General features: G+C 34.7%; 1 protein-coding gene across 8 annotated transcripts in view; it reads left to right on the forward strand.

The window, feature by feature from the left end:
* FERMT2 (FERM domain containing kindlin 2) overlaps positions 1-25,479 on the forward strand; it is a 139,902-nt gene that overhangs the window by 48,205 nt on the left and 66,218 nt on the right. For all 8 annotated transcript variants that reach the window (XM_072629691.1, XM_072629695.1, XM_072629696.1 and 5 more), the window contains exons 3-4: positions 898-1,131; positions 19,909-20,043. In XM_072629691.1, coding sequence (XP_072485792.1) covers positions 898-1,131; positions 19,909-20,043 — 369 coding nt within the window. The remainder of the gene's footprint in view (positions 1-897; positions 1,132-19,908; positions 20,044-25,479) is intronic.

Consider the following 25,479-nt stretch of genomic DNA (forward strand, 5'->3'; position numbering starts at 1 on the left):
TACTGTGTTCTGAAGAATAAATAGAATTCAGAAAAAAAAATAAACTTCCCACCATCTTGAATATTTTCCTAGTATACTACAGTGATCTTTTCCTTTTCTTAACTCTTATGGATAGAACTTATATCCATGTTACTCATTTGGCCCTTATTTTATATTGCCTTGAAATGTTATTTTTTTATGTGTTCCATAGCCATAAGAATTTGCAAAGGAATACATACATATACACATATGTGTGTGCATAAATGCATGCCTCTTTTTATCTACCATGCTATATATTAATTAGGCATCCCACAAATGTATATTATTGACTTTTAAATCTGGAAGTGCCAGGTTGAATTTTTATTCAGTTTTCCTGTAATATATGTATATACATATATTTTAAATATGGGACTCACATATGACTGAAGTTTGAGGATTTGCTAACTAGAGGCTCATTACTAGCTTGAACACTGCAGAGTTTTAGAAAAGATTTAACTTCTGGTGGTGGATATACTGAGAAAACCTGAGATTCATCAAGTATGTTGTAAAACATAATTAAAGATGCTACTAACCTACTAACAGCACTGGGCCTTGCCTCTAGTAGATGCTCAGTCAATGTTTATGATACAGAGAAAAGACCCCTGGACCTAGAATCATAAAGATCTAGAATTTATTCTCCTACGTAACACTTAGGAAATTATGATTCTGGGCATGGTTCTGTTTCATCATGTTAAATGAGGATTGTTCATGTTCTGCCTACCTCATAGTATTGTTGTAAAGAAAGTGTTCTATAAGTAACTATATAAACTATTGTCATTGGTGTGAATGAAGTTTTTAAAGTTTTTTTTAGACATTGATTTCTTTTTTGTGAAATAATCTGAATGATCTGAGGTATGTTATTTTATTTTTATTTTCTAGATGTAAAAAAAGATTGGTCAGATCATGCCTTGTGGTGGGAAAAGAAAAGAACTTGGCTACTTAAGACTCATTGGACCTTGGATAAATATGGTATACAAGCTGATGCTAAACTTCAGTTCACACCTCAGCACAAATTGCTTCGCCTACAGCTCCCAAACATGAAGTATGTGAAGGTGAAAGTGAATTTCTCTGATAGAGTGTTCAAAGCTGTTTCTGACATCTGTAAGACTTTTAGTAAGTATCACTTCATTTCTTTGTTTAAAATGCCCTGAATATCAGCGTTCTATATCTGTGTGCTGAATATTTAGCTGACATGTTTTTCATTGAGGAGCAGCACGAAACAGTAGAAAGAAAGCCAATAAAGGCTGAGTTCAAGTCTTGCCTTTCACCACTGAATAGTTGAAAGGCATGCATTTAATTTCTCAATGTCCAGGTTACTCTCTGAGACTTAGTTTTAGACAGGGAACTTCTACACCGTGAAATTGTGAGTCTGGATCCCAGGTCTGCAAAAAGAAAATCCTTTCAGAAGTTCCTAAGGAAATTAAAATATAAAAATATACTTTTCCTAAATGTTGGATTTTGACCCCATTCCTTTATGTTCTTTATTATAATTTAAGATATATAGTTATTGAAGCAGGGTGAAAAGTCAAGGAATATATTGTGGATTTTTCAGTATCATGTAGTGGAAAGAGTAATGGACTTGGAGACAAAAGTCCTATGTTTAAGTGTGTCCTCTTCCTTAGTAGCTGTGACTTTAGGTAAATTATTTATCTTTTTTGAGTTTCAGTTTCCTTATGTTTTTTAAATACATTTTTAAGTGATGTATTTTTCATTTTAATATCCCCATAGTTTCCCCTGGCATTCCTTCCACTCCCTGAGAGTCATCTCCTATAACAAATATTAAGATGAAAAAAAAGAAAGAGGAAAAAAATCAGAATTGTTGATCAGTACATCAAAAAAGTCTCATAATATGTACAGTACTTGGGGACCTTCTACTTCTGCAAAAGTGTGGAGTGGAAATATCTTATCCTGTCTCTTGAACTGTGCTTGTTCTTTTGGCAACATTCACTTTTGATTGGTATATGTAATTCTTGCTGTTTACATTGTTATAATCATTGTGTATATTGTTTTATTGGCTCTGCTTTACTGCATCAGTTCATGTAAATGTTAACATGCTTCTCTGAATTTATCACGTTCATTATTTCTATAATATAGTAATATTCCATTACAGTCATGTACTTCAGTAGTTTAACCATTCCTTAATCAATAGGTGTCACTCTGTTTTCTATTCTTTGCTGTCGCAAAAAGTTCTGCTATAAATATTTTGTTGTTTATGGAAACTTTCTTCTTATCAGTGGCCATTTTGGTAACCAGTTTGGAATTACGCAGAATGGTTTTACTGATTCACAGCTCTATCCAATGTGCCTATCTTCCCCACAACCACTCCAACATTGACTGCTGTGTCTTTTGTCATGTATGTCAATTTGCAGGGAGCATTCTTCTATAAAGTTGTTAGTAGTTTGCAATTCTTCCTTAAGAACTATTTGTTCATATCCTTTGACCACTTATCTTTTGGGGAATGGCTTTTGGTCATATACATATATGTGTATATGAAATAAGCATATATAATAAATGTATGTAGCAGATATACATTTTACCTCCATATATATATGTGTGTATGTATGTATATATATGTTTTGTGTGTGTGTGTGTGCTTGTGTGTGCCTGTGTGCTTGTGTACAGACTGCTTTCCAGTTTTTACGGAACTTTTTATCAGATAGGGAGTTTTTTCTCAGTAACTTATGTTTTCTCTTTTATGAAACACTGGATTAAGTTTCATTGTTTCTGATTTTTTCATTGTTTCCATTGTTTTCAAGGAACAATGTCTTGTTCCTTTGGCCTACTTCTCTTTTTTAATGACTGCCAGATGGTTTTGATTATTATTACTTTGGAATATAGTTTGCTCTTTGGAAGTACTGTTCCGCCTTTGGTCCTTTCAGAATTTCTCTTGATAAATCTTTGAGTGTCCAAATTCTGTATGATATTCCTTTTATAATACAATTGGTATAGAATTAAAATTGTAATTAACTTTTATATTGGCATTTTTATTATGTTGGTTGCTTTCTCCATTTTAAAGTGGAAATAGATAAAAATCATTGTATAAGGAACATGACCTTTATACTTCTTTCTTCAAATATAGCAGTGTTTGATTTTCATGATATTGATGGATTTCCATCACTTTTTTTCTTTATGGAAGATCTGAATAGGTTCCAAAGGAAATAATCATTAATGTGGCATCTTCCTTAGTAAGAGTCTGGCAATTTGAGTTCTGAAATGAAATGTGGATTGTTTTTGGCTTACTCAGTCATGTAATACATGTCTATAATGAAATATTACTGTACTGTAAAAAATGATGCCTGTGAAAAATTAAAGAAGCATGTTAACATGCTACATAAACTGATGCAGAGACAAAACCAACCTATACAACGTCGACAACAATGTAAACAGAAGGAACGCACATCAAAAGTGAATATTGCAAAAAAGAACAATTTTATGTTCAGCCATAAAAAAAAAAAAAAATATGAGCAGTAAAGATAGGTACCCTGTGTTGAAAATTGTTGGGGTTTTGTTTTTGTTTTTGTTTTTGGTACCTGACCAAAGCAAGTTTTGTAGTTTTGTAAAGAACTATTTTTTGGGCTTTAAAATACAGAATTGTAGCCTAATTTTACCATTTTAATTCTTCAGTCTTTAGTTGTTCACAGTGATTTTTATTACACCTATCATACTAAGTGAATCCTTTTAAAAATTCCTGATTTATTGTATATGAAAAGCAAAATCTTCATTTGAGATCAACTAAAGTGTTCTCCTAATTCAGAGTAGGCTTTAACATAAAATCAATATCCTAAATTAAAGGACTGGAACATGAAGAACTGTCATTGTTGGTAACATTTTAGTTTAATATGAATTCTGTGTATGAGAATGGACTTTGAAACTCAATCCTATTGATCTAGTATTTGTTATGGGGTTGGGGAAGAGTGTTGTATGTGAGCTTTCATGGGTGAATTGGTAAAGAGAGAAGTATTTTATTTCATGTCAAAATACCATTGACTCAGGGAACATTCTTACTTAGTGGTTCATGCACAAGAAAAAGAAATCTGAATTCTATGCCTAGATTTATTTGCTTTGAGACAAGAGGCAAATATTCAGCATTGTATTTTATTGTTTTCCACGGTGTTACAAATAGCTACCCTTTATTTTTCTTTTGAAAATTTTTAAACATTCTTTTAAAAAGTTTTTGAGTTCCATATTCTCCTTCCCATTGAGAAGGCAAACAGTATTAGTTATACATGTGAAGTCATACAAAACATTTCCACACTAGCCATGTGGAAAAAAAACAAAAAAAAGTGGGAGAAAGATAAAGTGGGAAAAATATGCTTCAGTCTGTACTTAGAGTTCATCAGTACTCTGTCTGAAGGTGGATGGTATTTTTCATTATGGGTCCTTAAGAATTGTCTTAGATCATTGTATTGATTAGAGTAGATGTTTTTTACAGTTGATCATCTTTAAAATATTATTAGTTTTGTGTACAATATTCTCCTGGTTCTGCTTACTTCATTTTGCATTAGTTCATATGAGTCTTCCTGGTTTTCCTGAAAACCTGTTTGTCATTTCTCACAGTATAATAGTATTCCATCACAATTATATACCACAACTTATTTAGCCATTCCCTAATTGATGAGCATTCCCTTATTTTCCATTTTTTTGCAACCACAAAAAGAGTTTCTATAAAGAATTTTGTACAAATAAGTCTTTTTCCCTTTTCTTTGATATCTTTGGGATACAGACCTAGTAGTGGTCAAAGAGTATGCACAGTTTTTTTAGCCCTTTGGGCAAAGCCAGATTGTTGGTTCTCCAGAATGGTTGAATTAATTCACAGCTCTACCAGCAGTGTATTAATGTCCCTATTTTTGATGTCCCCTTTATGTTATGTTAATCAATCTGACAGGTGTGAGGTGGTATCTTAGAGTTATTTTAATTTGCATTTTTCTAATCAGAAGTGATGTACAGCATTTTTTTTTATGTGACTATAGATGGCTTTGATTACTCTCTCCAAAAGCTGCCTATTCATATCCTTTACCATTTATCAGTTGGGGAAATGACTCTTATTTTTATAAATTTGTCTTAATTCCTTTTATATTTGAGAAATGAAGCTTTTATTAGAAAAACTTGGTTTAAATATTTTTTCCCAACATCCTGTTTTCCTTCTAATTTTAGTTGCATTCATTTTGTTTGTGGAAAGCCCTTTAATTTTATGTAATCAAAATTATCCATTTTGCTTCCCATGATCCTCTTTATCTTTTGTTTGGTCACAAATTCTCTTTCTGTCTCCATAGATAGTTAAATAATAAATAAATATTTAAATTTTTCTTTGCTCTTCTAATTTACTTATATCACCCTTTATGTCTAATTCATATACTCATTTTGACCTTATTTGGTATATTGTATGAGATGTTGGTCTATGCTTAGTTTCTGCCAAATTGCTTCTTAGTTTTCCTGGCAATTTTTGTCATTATGGTAAGTTCTTGCCCCCAAATCTTGGATCTTTGGTTTGTCAAACACTAGATTACTATGGTCATTTTACTGTTGTGTATTTTGTACCTAGTCTGTTTCACTGATCTACTATTCTTTTTCTTAGTCAGTTAATGGATAGCTTCATTATTACTGCTTTGTAATATAGAAAAGTTAAATAAATGTATCTTTGGAGAGACCTGAATATAAAACTTTCTTAACTGTATTGTGTGATATAGTTTCTTATTTTTTCCTAGATTTTTTGGTTAATATATAAAAGAGCTCAATTAGTGATATAAATGTGTTCAAAGGTAAACAAATTTCTTTCTCTTTGAATTGTAAAAGGGTTTGTTTTCTTTTTGGAAGGCTTTTTTTCTTCCTAGAAAAAAAGATTTTATATGAAACTGTGAATCTTACATTAACTTTAACAATTTAATATCAACATTACTGTGCTTGTCTGTGACCCTTTCTGAATAATTTTCTTTTCTTTCTTTTTTAAAAAACTTTATTTAGTATATTATTTTTCCCCAATTGCATGTAAAAACAATTTTTAACATTCATTTTTAACACTTTGAGTTCCAAATTCTCTCCTTTCCCTCCACCCCCACATTAAGAAGGCATACAATTTTATATAGGTTATACATGTGTAATCATGCAAACATATCCATAGTAGTCATGTTGTGAAAGAAAACACAACCAAAAATCCTCAAGAAAAATAAAGTAAAAAATCATGCTTCAATCTGTATTCAGATACCATTGGTTCTTTCTCTAGAAACGGGTAGCGTTTTTCATCATGAGTCCTTCAGAGCTGTCTTGGATTGATACATTGCCAAGAACAGCTAAGTCATTCATAACTGGCCATCTTATAATATTACTGTTACTTTGTATCTAGTATCTTTCACCTTGCATCAGCCCATACAAATCTTTTTAGGTTTTTCTGAGAGCAGCCTGCTCATCATTTCTAATAGTACAATGGTATTTCATTATAACCACATACCACAACCTGTTCAGCCTTTCCCCGATTGATGAGCTTCTCCTCACCTTATAAGTCTTTACCCTCAGAAAAGAGCTACTTTAGATATTTTTGTGCATATAGGTCCTTTTCCTTGCTATGTCAAAGGGTGTTGCATGGTTTTATAACCCTTTGGTCATAGTTCCAAATTGCTCTACAGAATGGTTGTATCAGTTCACAACTCCACCAGCAGTGCATTAAAATCTCATTTTCCCTACTTCCCCTCCAACATTTCTGTCCTATTAGCCAACGTAATAGTTATGAGGTTTTATCTCAGAATTGTTTTAATTAGCATTTCTCTAATCAATAGTGAGTTGGAATATTTTTTCATATTGCTATAAATATAAATATTTGATTACTTTATCTGGAAACTGATCATATTTTTGTTCATTTATTAATTGAGGAATGGCTGTTATTGTTATAAATTTGACTCAGTTCTCTGTATGTTTGAGAAATGAGACCTTTATAAAGAAACTTGCTTCACAGTTTTTTCACAGTTATTATTGCATAGTCCCCTTTCCCCCATTTATTCTATTGTCTCTCACCTTTCACCCTGTCCCTCCTCAGAAGTGTTTTGCTTCTGACTACCCTCTCCCCGGATTTGCCCTCCCTTCTATCACCACCACCCCTTTTAATCCCCTTCTCCTTCTGATTTCCTGTAAGGTAAAATAAATTCCTATACCTAACTGAGTGTGTATGTTTTTCCCTCTTTGAGCCAATTCTGATGAGAATAAGGTTCACTCACTCTCCCTCACCGTCTTCCTCATCCCCTGCACTGTAAAAACTTTTTCTTGCCTCTTTTATGTGAGATAATTTACCCTATTCTATCTCTTTCTTTCTCTTTCTCCCAGTACATTCTTCTCTCACCCCTTAATTTTATTTTTTACGTATCATCCCTTCATATTCAGTTCACACCTTTGCCCTTTGTCTATATGTACTCCTTCTAACTACCTTAATAATGGGAAAGATTTTATGAGTTGCAAATATCATCTTCCTATTTAGGAATGTAAATGTTAAAAATTATTAAGTCTCTTATGATTTCCCTTTCCTGTTCACCTTTTTATGCTTCTCTTGAGTCTTGTATTTGAAAGTCAAATTTTCTATTCACCTCTGGTCTTTTTATCAAGAATGCTTGAAAGTCCTCTATCTCATTGAATGCCCATTTTTGCCCCTGAAGGATTCTACACAGTTTTATTGGGTAGGTGATTCTTGGTTGTAATCCTAGTTCCTTTGCCTTCCAGAATATAATATTTCAAGCCATCTGATCCTTTAATAAAAAAGTTACTAAATCTTGTGTTATCTTGACTGTGGCTCTGTGATACCAAAATTGCTCCTTTCTGGCTGCTTGAACTATTTTCTCCTTGACCTGGGAGCTCTGGAATTTGGCTATAATATTCCTGGCAGTTTTCATTTTGGGATCTCTTTCAGGAGGTGATCAGTGGATTCTTTCTATTTCTATTTTACCTTCTGGTTCTAGACTCTCAGGGCAATTTTCCTTCATAATTTCTTAATAGATGATGTCTAGCCTAATTTTTTTTTTTGGTCATAGCTTTCAGGTAGTCCAGTAATTTTAAAATAATCTCTCCTGCATATGTTTTCCAGATCAGTTACTTTCCAATGAGGTATTTCACCTTTTCTCCAATTTTTTCATTCTTTTGGTTTGGTTTTCTTGATTTCTCATAAAGTCATTAACTTTCATTTACTGCATTCTAATTTTTAAGAAACTACTTTCTTCAGTGAGCTTTTGCACCTCCTTTTCCATTTGGCCAATTCTACTTTTTAAGGTCTTCTTTTCCTCATTGGTTTTTTGGACCTCTTTTATCATTGGCCTAGTCTGGTTTTTAAGGTGTTATTTTCTTCAGTATGTTTTTTGTGTCTTCTTTATCAAGCTGTTGACTCATTTTCCTCAATTTCTCACATCACTCTCATTTCACTTCCCAATTTTTCCTCTACCTCTCTTATTTGGTTTTCAGAATCCCTTTTGAGCTCTTCCATGGCCTGAGACTAATTCATATTTTTCTTGGAGGCTTTGGGTGGAGAAACTTTGACTTTGTTGTCTTCTTCTGAGTGTGTGTTTTGATCTTCCTTGTCACCATAGTAACTTTCTAAGGTCAGAATTTTTTCTGTTGTTTGCTCATTTTCCTAGTCTATTACTTAACTTTAACTCTTTGTTAAAGAAGGGCTCTGCTTCCAGGGTGGAGGGCACACTGTCTCCTAAGCTTCAAGGGTTTTGTGCAGCTGTTTTCAGAGATACTTCTAAGGACCTCTAAGTTTTCAGTTTTTCCAAGGTGATTTGATCTGAGGACAGGTGTTACTCCTTTCCTGGCCTATACTCTGGTCTGTGAGTGACTGCCCTGCCCCTGTGACAAGGGTCCCTGCTTCACTGTGGATGCAAGCTCTGCTATTCCAGTGTTCTTCCTTTCCCTGGAACTGCTACTACTGAGGACTGTGACCTGGATGTCAGTATGGGCAAAGCAACTGAATACTGCTTCAGTGCCAGTAGAAAGACCCCTGTAAACTCCTTCTGACCAATCATTTGACCCCCCCCTTACTATCTGTGGGTTGAGAGCTCCAGAAGCAGCTGCTGCCGCTACTGATTTAGTTGCTCACAAGGCTTGCCCCTGGTGTGCTGGAGCTGAGTCTGTGATGGCGTAGCCTGGACTGGACTGTGCTCCACTGTCACCCGAGTGAGAGAGACCTTTCCTGTTGACCTTCTAAGTTGTCTTTGGCGTCTGTGGGCTGCGAGGTGTGGAAACCACTGCTCCTACTCCTGATTTAGTCACTCCCTTGACCTGCTCTGGGTTTGCTGGGCCCTGGCCGGAGCTGGGTGCAGCCTGTGCTAGACTGTGCTCCTCTCTTACCCTGGTGCAACACACCTTTCCTGTTGACACACCCAGTTCTTTTGTACTGGAAATTTGTTTCATTCTGTCTTTTTGTGGATTTTGCTGCTCTAGAATTTATTTTGAGTCATTTTTAAAAGATATTTGGAGGGATTTGGGGGAGAGATTAGAAGAGTGCCTATCTTTATTCTTCTTGGTTCCTCTTTTCTTCCTTTCTTTTCTTTTCTATGCACTAAAAAAAAAAAGTTTCAGTGACACTCTTTTCTTTCTTTTCAACACTGTCAATATCCCCACACTTCTAATCCACTTCTCCTGGGAATCCCCAAGTGTTTCTGAATCTGCCGTTTTTATAACATTCCACAGTTTATTTGTGAGGCATTATTTGTTTATTCTTCTCAAATGATGGGTACTCACTTGTTTCCAGTTTCTGTTACAACAAAAAATGCAGTTATAATTATTTTTGCCCATATAGGTTCTTTTTTGGGGAGGGGGGGGAGGTAAAGAGAGCTCTTTTTAACAAGGTCAAAGGAAACTGTTGAAGATCTAGAACAGGAAAAACTCAAAAGAAAAGTAAACCAGGATGAAGTGCTCCTCACCTATTGGCAGACAGTTGTTGGACAGTAAGTATGGACAGAGTCCTATGTTTTCAGATTTATCCAGTATAGAGATTTGTTTTGCTCAACTCTACTTATTTGTTAAGAAGAAGGTTCTTTGGACAGGGAGAATTATTGGCAAGTGACAATTTTTTTTTTTTGAAGAAAATATCAATAAAACAAGTTAGTTGATGGAAAAAAGTTGAAAAGTTTTGTGAAAAGGTACCAAATTTGAATGAAAGTACCTTCATAAAATTGAATTTTTTATAAATCTCTCATAAAAATTTGTAATCTTCAAATTCAGAACTAGCATTCAATCTCTGCATTCTTTGAATATGTTAAATTAATATTCAGGAACTAAATGTTCACTTGTTGAAGAATGTATTTCTAAAATCTTGTGATTAAGAGGAAGTTTTCCAAATACAATCCTTTTTTTTTCCAGTAATCATATTTAAAATGCATTGCATTTTCAAAGAGATATTCCCCGGTAGGAGGATAAGAAATGTGGCGCTAAACAAAATATGCTGCGTGTTGCCAATATGCTCTGCCTTTTGATATGCTCCTCCTCTTTGCTCCATAGAGATAAAATATCTAATACATGCAAGAGAATGGAACTTGATGTACCCGTTGCCTTCCTGAACAAAGTCTTCTAGGGTACTTTTAAGTCCTATTTCTTTGAATGCAATGGTTTACTTCCATCTTTTGACTTAAATCGACTATGAGTTAAACAAGCACAGGTTCTGGGATAGGACTCATTTCTTGGTATGTGAAATCTGGATTTGAATTGTAACTTCCATGCAGATAATCTAAATTTTCTCTAGTGTTTTCACTTGTCAGCTGTTTTATCCACTGTCACTGACTTTAGGGAGGCTATGCTATTTAAATTGACTGGGGGCCTCAACCATAGGATACAAAGAAAAGCAAATCCTATTCATAAGAGTTTTTTGTATTCATGAGTGGTAGTTCTGCCACATCATTCAAAAAAAAAGTAATTGTATTGCCTCGTTTAAGATATTTGTTTACCAGAATTGGAAAAAATAGATTGTCTTATTGTAGAAAGCACTGTGGAAAGGAATCTTATATCCCCGACAAAATTGTGTATAAACCCTAGATTTCCATAGAAAGGTAGACAAATTAAAAAATGGAAAAACTCTTCTTCAGGCCATTGTTGGTGTGGGAAGACAGTTGAATGGCATTGCGGACAAGAGGTCAAGGCTTTTCATATTTGAATAAGGAAAAAGCAAAAGTGAAAGTTTTAAGTCAATTTAGTATCATGGCTGTTATTTTCTAAACATAATTAGTGTTCTTGGATTTCAGTTCTTGAAAACTGTAAAGATTAAAGAAGGTACTTTTCAGTGTAAATTAAATTCAGTTTAAATTAAATTCAGTTTAAATAACAGTGCATGTTTGATAATCACTGGAGTTTCATTAGTTGTAATACTGAAACTTGGGCTTTTAAATGGAATATGTTTTGAAGTAGTTTTGCATTTTCTTGTCATTTATATGCTTCTCCATAATCAAAGGTTTATCATGCTGACACTCTGGTTTCAGTATAACTAGCTACTTAACTTAAAGTCAGTACTTGCATCTACTAGAAGAGTGGTCACTTTCTTTCAGATGAGAACTGAATTTTTAGTAGTATTATTTGTATATTTAAACTTTGACAAAACCTGCTTATTAATAAAATGTGTGACCTTTATAATACCATATTTTTACATATAAAAAAGTATAATATACATTTAAAAAACCGCATTTACTACCTTACTCTGTTTATTTAAAAGATAAATAATCTATTTCCTTTCCTACATTGTTAGTTATTAGGAACATTATAGATGTGACACAGTAATTCATATTAGCTGCTGACATTTTCTAAACTTTTACTCATTTTTAACGTAAATGTTTTAAGAATGTAATTAAGTTATTTAACACTCTTCCCAAACTGGGCACTATAAATGATGCAGCCTAAGAATTACATTTCTTCCTTTGAAAACTAGTTACATTCCCCTTTGGGCATAACCTCTTACTTGCTTTTTTTTTTTTTTTTTTTGCTTTATTGCATGTATAAATGTGAGAAGGCAACCCTTCTCAAGATCAAACCTGTTGGAATACTATTGATGGGATACTTACTCTGGGAACTCTCTTGAACCCTCCTTCCCACTTGATATGGCTTTGCCTGAGGCCATGAGCTTTTCTTTATCATCTTGTCCAATTGCCTTGGCTATTTTCCACTCTTGATTATGTCAAAATATCTATACTCATATCTGTTGCCCTTAGACTAGCCTTCCTTTGTTTGTTCCCTACAAGACCCTCCAAAAATCCCTGCTCCAGTCACTCTGGACTACTTGGTCACTCTTAGATCCTTCCCACAGTCTTTCTCTAAATAATATCTTTCTTGTCTCTGTGAAGGTGCTCAGACTCAATCTAGCTCAGATTCAGTCTGGCCCTCTTGTCCCTACAAAGTTCACAGATTCTTAGACTCCCTTCTTAAGAGCCTACCCAGTATGGCTAATCTTTAATAAACTTTTTCTTTGGCTAAAAAGAAGGCTTGTGTCAAATTCATTTGGACAGGATCCAGCATGTTGCTATTTTGGGGTCTCGAGCACCCCTAACCTCAACACTATGTGTTAGATTTTTTTACTTGGACGTATTCCTTTCCTCCCTACCTCCATCTCTTCTTTGAATTTTAAAGTGTAGTGACTGACTTGTTAATTTTTGAGTTCCTCAGACTTTTATTTATAGGTATTTTTCCTTTTAAGATGATGTAACTTTTTGACTTACAAAATATAGGATATGGAAAGCTTATTGGGTATAGTTTTAATTTTAGTCAGGGAAGGCTGAAAGGTTAGACTTTTCAGTTTTGATTGAATGGAATAAGGAAATTAATTAAAAATTATTAGTGGTTAATAGTAATAGTTTAATAGCACAAAATACTCTGGAGAGTGCTAAGTAGAGAGTCAGATTTAGGGTTATAAAAAAGAAAAATAAAGAAGCATTAATATTATAATAGCCAAATATGGTATTAAGAATTTTTAAATTTAAAAACTTTATAGGATTTAGAACTGGAAGGGATGTCATAGATGATTTAATCCAACCCTCTCATTTTAGTGTGCAGAAAACTGAGGACCAGAGAAGTTTAAATGGTTTGATCAGAGATAAGTGACACGCCTGAGGTCATGCAATTAGTGTGTCAAGCATTTTGCAAACTTTTAAAGTGATTTAAAAGTATCAGTCATTCATTGTTATCATTCACATAGCTACTCTCACAATTTAATTCTTTTGGTCTGTTGGATATTTTGGTGTGTTAAGATGTTTTGGGAACTTATTTGGAAATTTAGATGTCTTTTTCAGTCAGTGGTTAGATTATTTGAGATAGGACTGGATAACAGTAAACCAAATCCTGATTAGGAAATCCAAGAAAAGAAGTCATTTTTCTGGCCTAGGTCAGCATAAGGAAACAGAGAGGTCTGTGGGATGGGATCTGGCCACCACTGAACTGCACGGAGCACTCCACTACCCAGCAATTATGGCTCTGCTGTTGGTCAGGAAACACTGAGGTAGTAAAAGATATAGAAATGAGTGCCATCTGGCAGCCCCATGGCTCACTATCCAGTTTCAGGTTTACATCCAGGCTAGGCTGGGGAGGAGAATCCTGTTAGAAGCATTTATAGTAAATCGAAACACATGTCCACTTTGCCCATGTCTGAAATACATATATACATACACACGCACGGACACACACACACACACACACACACACACACACACCATATAGTACCTTATTCGGCACTCTGAGTCTGTTGTCTTTCAGGAGGTAGGTAGCATGTTCCTCTAGAATAATAAGTTGGTCATTATGTTGTTCAGAGTTCGCATGTTCTTAAAATATTGTTTTTGATATATAAATTGTTCTATTACTTCTGTTCACTTCAGTCCATTGGTTCATACAAATTTTCCTGGGTTTTTCTGAAATGATTCCTTTTATCATTTCTTATAGCATAATAGTGTTCCCTCACATGTATGTACTGTAACTTGATCAGATTATTTCCTAATTGATAGACATTATGTCAGATACCAAATCTTTGCCACTTCAGAAAGAATTGTAAATGTTTGTTTTGCTTTGGGTTATTCCCTTTATCTTCCCTTTTTCAAAATGACCCTTCTTCCTTTTCCTCCTGTTTCCTTGTTGAGTGAAATGTATTTTTGTACTCAACTGTATGTGCATGTGTATTCCCTCCTTTGACCAGTTCAGATGAAAGTGAATTTCAAGTGTTAGCTTGTTCACTCCCTCCTTCCTTCTTGTTTGTATAAACTGCCTCTGTGCTCCAGTTTCCCAGCCTTCTTTTCACTGTCCTCTCCCTAGTATAATTTCTCTTCCTTTCCCTTTTCTTTCTTTTTAAAATCATCAACATATAACAAAACCATTCCCATGCTTTCCCTTCAAACTAGACTCCCATTACAATCCCTGATGATATGGTTCAGAGGGAATACCTAGCCCTTTATCATTCATTGTTTGTTCATGTTTACCTTTTTGTGTTTTTCTCAACTTCTGTGTTTGAACTTCACAGTTTCTATACAAGTCTGGTCTTTTCATCAGGAATGCTTGGAAGTCCTCTCTTTCGCTAAAAGTCTAATAATTGCCCTATAGAATTATACTGGTTTTTTTAGGCAAAGTTACTCTTAGCTGTAAGCCTAGGTCCTTTAACATCTGGAACATGATACTTTAAACTCTCCATATCATTATAGTGGTGTCTGCTAAAAAGTTGTAGGCATCAGAAAAATTCCTCCATTGACCCCAAAAGGGAGAACCTTTGATGGTCCAGTCCTATTCTTTCTAGGTACCTGAGTGCTGGGCCAACCCCATAGCCAGTGTCCAGGAATCAGTGTCAAAAAAGATCTGCCCCATGCCTCAAGGTCTTCTCACATGCAGTCCATTCCAGTTGTTTTGGCAGGTAGACTCCCAGGTATTTTATATACTCTGTAATAGTTTTCAGTGTAATTTCTTTCTTTATGTTTTCCTATTCAGTTTTGTTGGCTATATATAGAAATGCTGATGATTTATGTGAATTTATTTTATATCATACACCTTTGCTAGTTATTTCATTTAGTTTTTTAGTTGACTTTTTAGAGTTCTCTAAGTTCACTATTATATATCTACAAAAAATGATCATTTTTTTTCCTTTTTTGTCTATGCTTATTCCCCAATTTCTTTTTTCTTGTTTTATTGCTACAGCCAACATTTCTAGCACTCTCTAAAGAGTACTAGATATCCTTGCTTTGCTATTGATCTTATTGGAAAGGCTTCTGGTTACCTCATTATATATAAAATGTTTCCTCATTGTTATAGTTATAGGTGAGTATTAGCATTTAGGTATAATTAACATTATGAAAAGATGAGTTTATTCTTGTGTTCAATATGAATGGGTGTTATTTTTTTCAAAGATCGTATGATATTTGTTGTTCTTGTCATTAACACAGTCATATGGTTACAGTTTTCTTAAGATTGGACCATTCTTTCATTCCTGGTATAAATCCAATCTGGTCATCATATATTATCTTTGTTACTGTCTATAGTATCCCTTGGTATATTTTATTTAAGTTGTTTGTATCAATATTTACTAGATTTGAAGCTTTCTCTTATTTTCCCTGATTTATCGAAATCATGCTTCTATTATAGAAGTAATTTGGTAGTATCTTTTCCTTTTTTTTTCAAATAACTTTTAAATGCCTTGGAGAGTTCATTTGTAAATCCATCTGGTCTTGAGTATTTCTTCCACACTTTGGGAGCTTATTTTTTGGCTTATTTAATTTCTTTTTTCAAGATTGAGTTAAATCCTGTATTTGTATCAATTTCAGTATCTCATTTTTATACATATAAATCCATTTCATTTATATTGTCCCTTGTTTACTTTTTTGTTTTTTGATAATGATTTATCTGTTTTATTTTTTTAAAAAACTGAGTACCCAGTTATATTTATTAATTCTATGATTCTTTTCCTTTCAGTTTTGTTTATTCTTTGATTTTTAGGATTTCCAATTTTGCCATTATAATTGGACTTTTAAAATTTTTTGAGTTTGATGGGTAATTTTTTGATCTATTCTTTATTTCTTGTATTGGTGAAAGTGTTTATAAGTAGAGTGTACACTTTCCCCAAAGACTGCTTTAACTGTAACCCCAACATTTTGCTATGTTGTCCCATTGCTATCATCATCCTTAATGAAATTATCTGTTGTTTCTATGATTTATTCCTTGACCTAACTTTTCCTTAGGGTTGTTTAGTTTCTAATTAATTTTTAATAATTTCTTCAATAGCCCTTTATTGAATCTAGTTTTTATTACACTGTGGTCCACAAAAGATGTGCTTTCTGTTTTTCTACGTTGGTTTTGAAGTTTTGTGAGCTAAATACATGTTCAGTTTTTATAAATGTGTCATGCACTGCTGAAAATATGTATATTTCTTTCTTTTACTCTTCAGAATTTACCAGAGATCTTTTCTCTCTAACTTACCTAAAAATCTGTTAGGTCCTCAGCTTCTTTCTTAGTTAACTTTAAAAAAAAATTAGATTTATTATCTAAGTCTGAAAAGAGCACTTGAAGCTCACAACTAGTAAGAGTTTTGCTATTTCTCAGTTAACATTTTTCCAGTTACTTTGATTCCATGTCAATGAGTAATATGTGTTGATCGTTTTAAGCGTCATGTAGTTTCCCTGTTTATTTCTTTTAATAGCTATTCATCAATCTCCACTTTTAGAAATTTGCTTGAAGTGTTATGTTCTGCTCTCTCCCCTAAATTTTAGTAATAATTTTTTTTAAAAGGAAAAAGAAAGAGGGGAAAGGGGGTAGAAGGAGGAGGAAGAAAGAAGAGGAATGTAATAAGACTTGATGATGATAATGATAATGATTTTATGGCAACTGACTGATGAATTTAAGGCAACTAGGTGCTACAATGGATAGAGTGCTGGGCACAAAGAGCTGAGTTGAAATTCAGCCTCAGACAAATCACTTAATTTCTATGTGCCTCAATTTCCTCAACTCTAAAATGGGGATAATAATACCACCTGCTTTCCAGGGTTGCTATGAGCACCAAATGAGATGATATATGTAAAGCTCTTAGAACAGTGCCTATCATGTAGGATCCATACAAATACTATTATTGTTATTAATTTAACTCTAGAGATATTTGTGTTTTAAGTGTTTTTAGATTTTACTGTCTAATTTCTTCTGCCAACTTCCTCCATTTTGTGAGTAAGCTTATCCTTTTTACATTCAGCGTTAGAATAAGGGTAGGGATTGGATCTGTAATTTTATTATTATAGAGGACTCCCTGGTGAAGAGTCTTCATGTACCAATGCAGTTTGGCATGTTCTCTGAAAATTCTGTTCTTAAGAGAATTGCCTAGAGCAGAGAAATTAAGCTAGTTTGCCCAGTGTTACACAACCAGTGTATGTCAAAGGTAGGATTTGGACCTAAATCTTCCTAAGTTCAAGGATGGATCTCTATCCACTATGCCAGACTGTTGTGTTATTATTTTTAATTATGTATTGCCCTCCATCATAATATCTTATTCTTTTTTCTTCTTCTCTATCTTCTTCCACATCCCCTACCTCACAAAGAATGTGGTGCAGAAATAATTCTAATAATCTATAGCTGAAATGTTCTGTACTCACTCCCCTGCCTTTGTCTCTTTACAGATCCCAGTCATCTGTCTAGCTCTTCTACTTTCTTTTTAATTCTCGTTTTATTATCAACCCTTCAAAGATAAAGGGTTTGGTTTTTTTTTTTTGCTTGTTACTCTTAGCTATCCCCAATCTAGTCAGATAGCCACCACGCCAGTTCAGATCTGTATCACCTCTTCCCTAGATTATATTGATAGCCTCCTAATTAGGCTCTCTGCCTCCATTCCTTTTGTGTAGCTGACAAAGGGATGTTCATAAAGGATAAGTCTAACCAGGTTATTCCTCTACTCAAGAAGCCTCATTGCTCAGGATAAAATGCAGGCTTGTCTGTCTGGTACTGAAAGCTCTTCACAGTCTGATTCCAGTTTCTCTTTCCAGACTGATCACACATTACTCTACCTCATGTTGTTTATAACCTTGCTAATAAACTGACCAATGACCCATTTCCTTTATGTGATGTTCTGTCTCTTGTCTCCATACCTTCACTTCTTAAAATCCTCAGTTTCCTTTAGTGGAAAAGTCAGGTACAACTTCCTGCAAAATGTTTCCAGATTTCTGTCAGTTGTTGGTACCTTCCTCTTAAAAAAACCCAAAACACTTTGTATTTAATATGCATGCAGAGGAAGGTACCAACAGCTGACGGAAATCAGGAAACTGAGGATTTTAAGAAGTGAAGGTGATGAAGAAAGGCACCCCAGGTATGAGGGACTATCCTGTACAAAGGTATGGAGACTTATACTTGGATTGGATCTCGGTGTAATAGTGGGAGTAATATCCAGTGATGCTGGAAAAATAGGGTGGAGTCAGGTTATGAAACATTTTAAAAATAAAAAAGAAGAGTTTATATTAGACTTTAGAGGTAATAAGTTACTAGAATTTGTTGAGCATAGGAGTAACATGGTTACACTTGTACATAAAAAAGATCACTTAGCCAAGCAGTGTTAAGCAGTGTGGCGAATGGACTAGAGTAAGGTAGGTTCTTGCTCTGATTTAGATGAGAGTTGATGGGGGTCTATCACTAAAGTGATAGTTGAGTAAAGATAAAAGGTTGATTTTGTAGGATGTTGTAGAGATAGAAGTAGCAAGATTTGGCAATTTATTGGATAGATAAGTTATGGCAAAATGAGGAGTCCTAATTAATGCCAAAGTTACAGATTGAAAGGTTAAGAGAATCATAATGCCTTCAACAAAAATGGAGAAGTTTGGAAGAAGTATGCATTTAAGGGGAAAATTAATGAGGTCAGTTTTGGCCATATGGCATTTGAGATGTCTAATAGGCAGTTGGTGATATGTGGCTAAAGCTCAGAGAAGAGTTAGGAGCTGGTTTGAGATGAAGAGAGGAGGTGGGAGAAGCCTATGAAATTTTGGCGGGTTATATGGACCTGGACTGTGTCTCAAATGGGAAATGTGGGTAACTAAGGCCTAAAATGATATATTTTAGGTCAACATTTCAGCAATATATGCAGTTATATAGAATGTTAGGGCTTTATCACAAATACTGAAATGTCACACTCACTTATACTTTGATTAAAGGCATTGCTACCACTCACTAAGAATTCTATTTTTTCAGATCTTTTTCTTTTCTTTTCTGCCTCTCCTTCCACTGAAAGATGGATATGAAAAACATATGATAGGCATTGATTTAACTTAATTAGAATTCCAAAATATGGAAACTCCTACCAATTCAAGTTGACATCTCGGCAACTAATTTTTTTTTCAACACATGATTTGTTAAAAGCATATATGTTGTAAGTAATCTGTGGAAAAACAGAACAGGAAATTTTGTATAATTTTTTGTAGCACCAATGTGATAATTCACAGTGCCTACATGAATATTCTGGTGCAATTCTGAATTATGAAATACAACAGACTATCCACATGGAAGATAGAACCAAAACATTTATTCAGACACCACAAAGCCAAACCCATCATAGTAACTAAGAAGTCTATATACGTTATCAGGTCTTCCCCCAAACACTCCCAAGCCCAGCTATCTGCCTTTCTCTCTCTCTCAGTTCTGACTGCTCTGACCAATATCCTCTCTGCTCCAGCTTGCCTCTTCCTATTCCACTCTTCCTGCTCCACCCCTTCCTGTTTCATGTGACTTGATTCATGTGATTCAGGCTTCTATGCAACCCAGGCAGATCACATGGACCTCTTAATGAATTTAAATTTTATTTAAATTTAAATTGACATTACACTTTTCAAGGCAAAAATACTTTTTTGTCTTGATGCAAACTAGTAATAGATAACTTTATTAAACTTGTAAATGCTTAAACTTTCTCTTGTTCTAGTGAAGAATTTTAATTTGTATTTTTCTTATTAGATATCAGACATCCTGAAGAACTCTCTCTCTTGAAAAAACCCAGAGATCCTACAAAGAAAAAAAAGAAAAAACAAGATGAACAGTCTGAAGATGAGGCACTTGAATTAGAGGGACCACTAATCACGCCTGGATCAGGTAAGATTTTGAGGGCAAAGTGAAAATTATGGAGCTGATTTTTATGGTATTTCCCAGTATATCTGATTTTTATTTCATTTCAGTCCATTGATGAATTTTTCTTTCTTGGTACATGCTATTTGCAAAATTAGCATGACAAAAGTATGATTACTTTTGATACTTGATACTACAATACTTGAAAAGTGTTCAGTAAACTTTAAAATAGCAAAAAAACCTTTTCAACAGCACACAATTTTCATTGATATTTTTAAAAATATATTAAATATTAATATTAAATATATGTTCAGTGTTAAATATATTAAAATATATATTTGAAAATGTCACTGTCTTAGTGTTGCTCATTCTTTTCTCTTTTTGCTAATCTAGATAAATAAAACATTACTGCCATACTAAACATTTTTGTCTGTAGCAGATGCCTGAGTTGTTCAACAGACACATTTTTCTTTTAAAAAATTAACATGAAGAGTATTGATATTAGAATTTATTATTTAAGACCATCTGTTCAATTTTTCCCTTAGGCCTAGTTTTATTTAACTTATGTTCTAGAAATGTTAGCAGATGCTTATTGCCTAAATATTATAACATGTGAGAGACCAGATACTTAAAATCAACTGATTATTTTTATTCTCATGAGTCAATATTCACTTTTTGGTTAGGGGGAGGGAGCACTTTTTCCAATTGATGTTCAAGATATTTAGAAAGTAGTAGATAACAATATAGACCTCAGGCAAAAATTACTTAACTTCTCAGGGTTTTGATTTTCTCATTTAGAAAGGAGGGGACTAGTTGACCTCACTAGTCTCTTCCCACTCTAAATATCTGATCCTGTACTCACAGCTCCAATAAGGGCACAGAGCCTTTTCTTTGGCCTTCCCTCTCTTCTTTCCTGCATTCCTTCTCTTACTGAAGTGCACTTCATTGCTGCCTGATCTACTGGTGTCACTCTCTTTGACCATGTTCCAATCCAGAGTGTGTATTTTAGGAACAGAAGAGAAATATTATGTAACTGCATCCTGAGATTATTTTGCTCAAGTCATTTGGAGGAGAAAAACATGTGTAGGAATAATACATGTAAGCCAGCAAGAGATTAGATACAACAGGATAAAATTGGAAGGCAGAGGCTTATTTCTCTTTTATCATTGACAGATAATTGAATACATACCATGGCAAAGGCATTGTGGCTAATATAGTCATGGGAGGAATTTATAATCTAGTTGTAGTGATGAGACTGGTATACAAGGAAAAATAATAAAAGTAATAGCTTTATAACACCTTTCTCAAAACAAAGTATTATTACCATTATACAGATTAGGAAATTGTTGCTCATATTGATTTAAGTGTATACAGACAGTAAGTTAAATAAGAGTTCAATTAATTTCTGTTTTTGAGGAGCTTCCCTTATTTGGAGGATGGTGCTGGAACACAAAAAAATCCTAAAAATAATTACAATAGAAGAATAATAAATATTAATAACTAGCTTTAAGGTTTGCAGCGGGCTTTACTGGAGAAAGCCAGTGCACATGGTGGTTTTCTAAATTGGTGTCTACCTGTTCCCCTGCCTGTACTGAGGCACTCAGGGGTCCTGGTGTTGGTGCTTATCTGCTCTACCCCTGGGATCGCCCCCTGGTTTCCTAAGGTGGGGTTTGCCCCTACCTTGCTGGGGTGCCTCCTGTCCTGTACTACTCTCCCTCCCCCAGAGAGAGAGAGGCCTTTCCTGTTAATTCCCCAAGCTTCCTCGGCTGCTGCACCTCATTTTTCTGATGGCTCAGGACTTTTTCTGGAGTGACATTTTCTGGGCTTTCAGAGGTCAGTAAGGGAGGGTAAGAGTGGTTTACTCTGCCATCTTGACTTCCTGAAGTGGAACCTCCATTCAATAGCCATTTCTAAGACTTCATTATTCTTGACCTTTCTCCAGTCTTTGACATTGTTGATCACCCTCTGATACCCTCTTCTCTTTAGGTTTTCAGTTCACTATTATTGCCTGGTTCTCTCACTTGACTATTCCTTAGGTGAATCCTCATTCAGATCACACTCTCTAACGATGGGTGTCCTTCAGGTTCTCTCCTGAGCTCTTTTCTTTCTTCATGCCATTTCATTTGGTGATTCCATCAACTCTCATGGATTTAATTACCTTGTTTATATTGTTTGAATCTATCTCTCCTGCCCAGTCTCTGTGTTGACCTCTGTCTTGACCTCTTGGCAATCTCCAATTGCCTTTCTGGCACCTCATGCTGAATGTCCAGTAGACATCTTAAATTAAACATGTCCAAAACAAGAATGTATTATTTTTTTCCCTCCAACCCCTATTACTGTAGCAGACAGCCCCATCTTCCCAACCCCTCATGCTCAGAACCTAGGAATTGTTCTCAGCTCCCTGCTATCTCTCACCCTCTATATCCCAGCTGTTTCCATGGTCTGCCAATTTCACCTCTGCAACATCTTTCCTATACTACCCCTTCTTTCCTTTAACAAAGCCACCATCCTGGTGCTGGGCCTCATCACCTCATGCCTAGACCATTATTGTAGCTGCTGGTTGGTTTGCCTGCCTTAAATCACTATGCACACCAGTCGATCCTCCATTTGGCCACCAAAATAATTTTCCTAATGCTCATATCTGACCATGTCACTCCCCTACTCAGTATACTCCTATAGCTTCCTATTGCCTCCAGGATCAAATACAAAATCTTCCAATTACCACTGAATGCCTAATGGCTGTTTCATGAATAAGATACTCCATCTCACCCATCAGACTTTTCCCTGACTATCCCCCATGGCTTCAGTGCTTTTCCTCCTCAATTTCAACTACTGACTTCCCTGGCTTCCTTTAAGTCCCATCTAAAATCCCTTCTTTTACTGGAAGCCTTCCCCAAATCCTTTTAATTCTAGGGCTTTCCTAATAATTATTTCCTATTTATCCTGTATATTACTTTCTTTGTATATATTTCTGCGCATGCTGCTTCCCATGTTAGACTGAAATCTGCTTTAGGGCAGGAACAGTCGTTTGCCTCTCTGTGTATCCCTAGCACCTAATAGCTGACACGTAGTAGACACTTAATACGTATTGATTGATTGATTCATCCATCAACTTTAACTGGAGATGGGATAGCATGTTTCATTGTTAATCTTTTGAAATTGTTCATTGTGTTCATCAGAGTTGCTGAGAGCTTTTTAGTTAATTATCTTTACAATATTGCTGTTATTGTATAAATTATTTTCCTGGTCTGCTCACTTCATGTTGCCTCAGTTAATAAAAGTCTTTCCAGATTTTTCTGAAACCACCCCCTTCATCATATTTAAGTGCATGATAGTAATATATCCATATACAGTTTGTTCAGCCATTTCCCAATTAATGAACAACCCAGCTGTTTCTAATTCTTTATCATCATTAAAAAAAGCTGCTATAAATATTTTTGAACATATTTATCCTTTTCCTCTTCCTTTGACCTCTTTGAGTGATAGACCTAGTAGCAGTACTGCTGAGTCAAAGAGTATGCACAGTCAAATAGCTTTTTGGGCACAGTTCCACATTGCTTCCCAGAATAGTTGGACTGGTTCACAGCTCTACCAGAAGTGCATGTTTTCCCACAGCTTATCCAGCATTTGTCATTTTCCTTCTTTTGTCAACTTTATCGATTAGATGGGTGTGAGGTCATACTTCAGAATTGTTTTAACCTGCATCTTTAATTTTTTTTTAATTTTTTAATTTTTTTTTAGATTTCTTTTAATTTTTAGAGCATTTTTTTCATGTGGCAGTTGATAACTTGGGTTTCTTTCTTTGAAAATTATCTATTCATATTCTTTGGTTGTCACTGATTTGTAATGACTAAAGAATTAATGTAGCAGATAAATAAATTGAATGGTAATTTATATGAATAGAAAACTATCATTGCCAATGAAATATACTTAAAGTAATAAAAGTTGCCAAATAACTAACTTGTGGATAAATGAGTGGAAATTGTCAGAAAAATCAGGTTTTCACTTCTAATGCAGAACATTTTTCAGTATAGTTTGATGATGCAATAAATATTTATTTAAAATCTTGTATATGACTAGCATTATGCTCTATAATTTGGGGAATATAAAAAAGGGTAGAAGACAAGTTTACTCTCCATTAGGAATTTATATTTACAAGGAAAAAACATACATATGGGAAAGAACTGGAAAATTGAGTATAATGGCATATGGTTAACAGCCAGCATAGACAGTAAATGCTAAATCAGGCTAGAATGGATACCAATATAAAGTGACCAACTGCAAACATAGATGTTTTAAACCTCATTGTATGCTTTCAGTGTTCCTGCTTTTAGGCCAGGCTGATTATTGCTATAGAACAGTCTCAAAACTATACCATCAGATTCCATTACAATATCTTGCTTATATCAGTTGGGCCTTATCTGTTGCTAGGATATATATTTTAATAGTGATTTATTTTCTTTTACTTAATTATTCTTTTGACTTTTCCAAACCTTTTTCATTCCCAAGTCCCCAAATTTATATATATTGCCTTGGTTCTCAGGAGATTGCCTTGCCTCTTATTTTCCTGAAAAGAACAAGATCTGGTAAGAAGTCTTTTAAATTCATGCTTTGACTTCTGAGGCTAAATTTTGTGGTTGCTGTCAGTCATTTTTCAGTTGTATCTAACTCTTTGTGACTCCATTTGGGATTTTCTTAGCAAAGATACTGGAGTGGTTTGCCATTTCCTTCTCCAGCTCATTTTTCAGATGAGGAAACTGAGGCAAACAGAATTAAGTGACTTGTCCAAGGTCCCACAGCTAATAGGTATCTGAGGTCAGATTTGAACTCGGAAAGATGACTCTTCTAGACTCCAGGCTGGATACACTGTGGTATCTCTAATCTAACCTCTTTTCTATTTAAAATATCTTCAAATACCTGAAAACAGCTATCCTGTGCCCTTTCCTCCCCTGACTCAGGACTGGCAAGAGCAATTTGCATTAGGCCTAGGGGCAGCGAGGTGGTACCATGGATAAAGCACTAGACCTGGAATTAGAAAGATCTGAGTAAAAAAATCAAGCCTTAGATACTTGCTGTGTGACCCTGGATAAGTCACTTCACTCTGTTTGCCTCAATTTCCTCTTTTGTTAAATGAGCTGGAGAAGGAAATGACAAACCACTTCAATATTTTTGCCAGGAAAACCCCAAATGGGATCACAAAGTGTTGGACCCCACTGAAAGGACTGAACAACAATAACACTTCCCTCCTGTATCTCTCTTCTGCCTGCAATTGCTTTATCTGTGCAAGAAGACTTTAATAGCCTAAGGAAATCTTCTCTTCTTTGTCCTGACTGACTAAGGATAAATGGGTCTCTTTGAGGTAGTGGGAATGAGCTAACTAGGACTCATTCCTCCTTTGTAACTCATAATAAGTGACTTTCACAAGACCATCAAGCATGGTATCACTCATTGACTGAATTATGA

This window comes from Notamacropus eugenii, chromosome 1, assembly GCF_028372415.1.
Source record: "Notamacropus eugenii isolate mMacEug1 chromosome 1, mMacEug1.pri_v2, whole genome shotgun sequence".
In the NCBI taxonomy this organism is placed as follows: Eukaryota; Metazoa; Chordata; class Mammalia; order Diprotodontia; family Macropodidae; genus Notamacropus; species Notamacropus eugenii.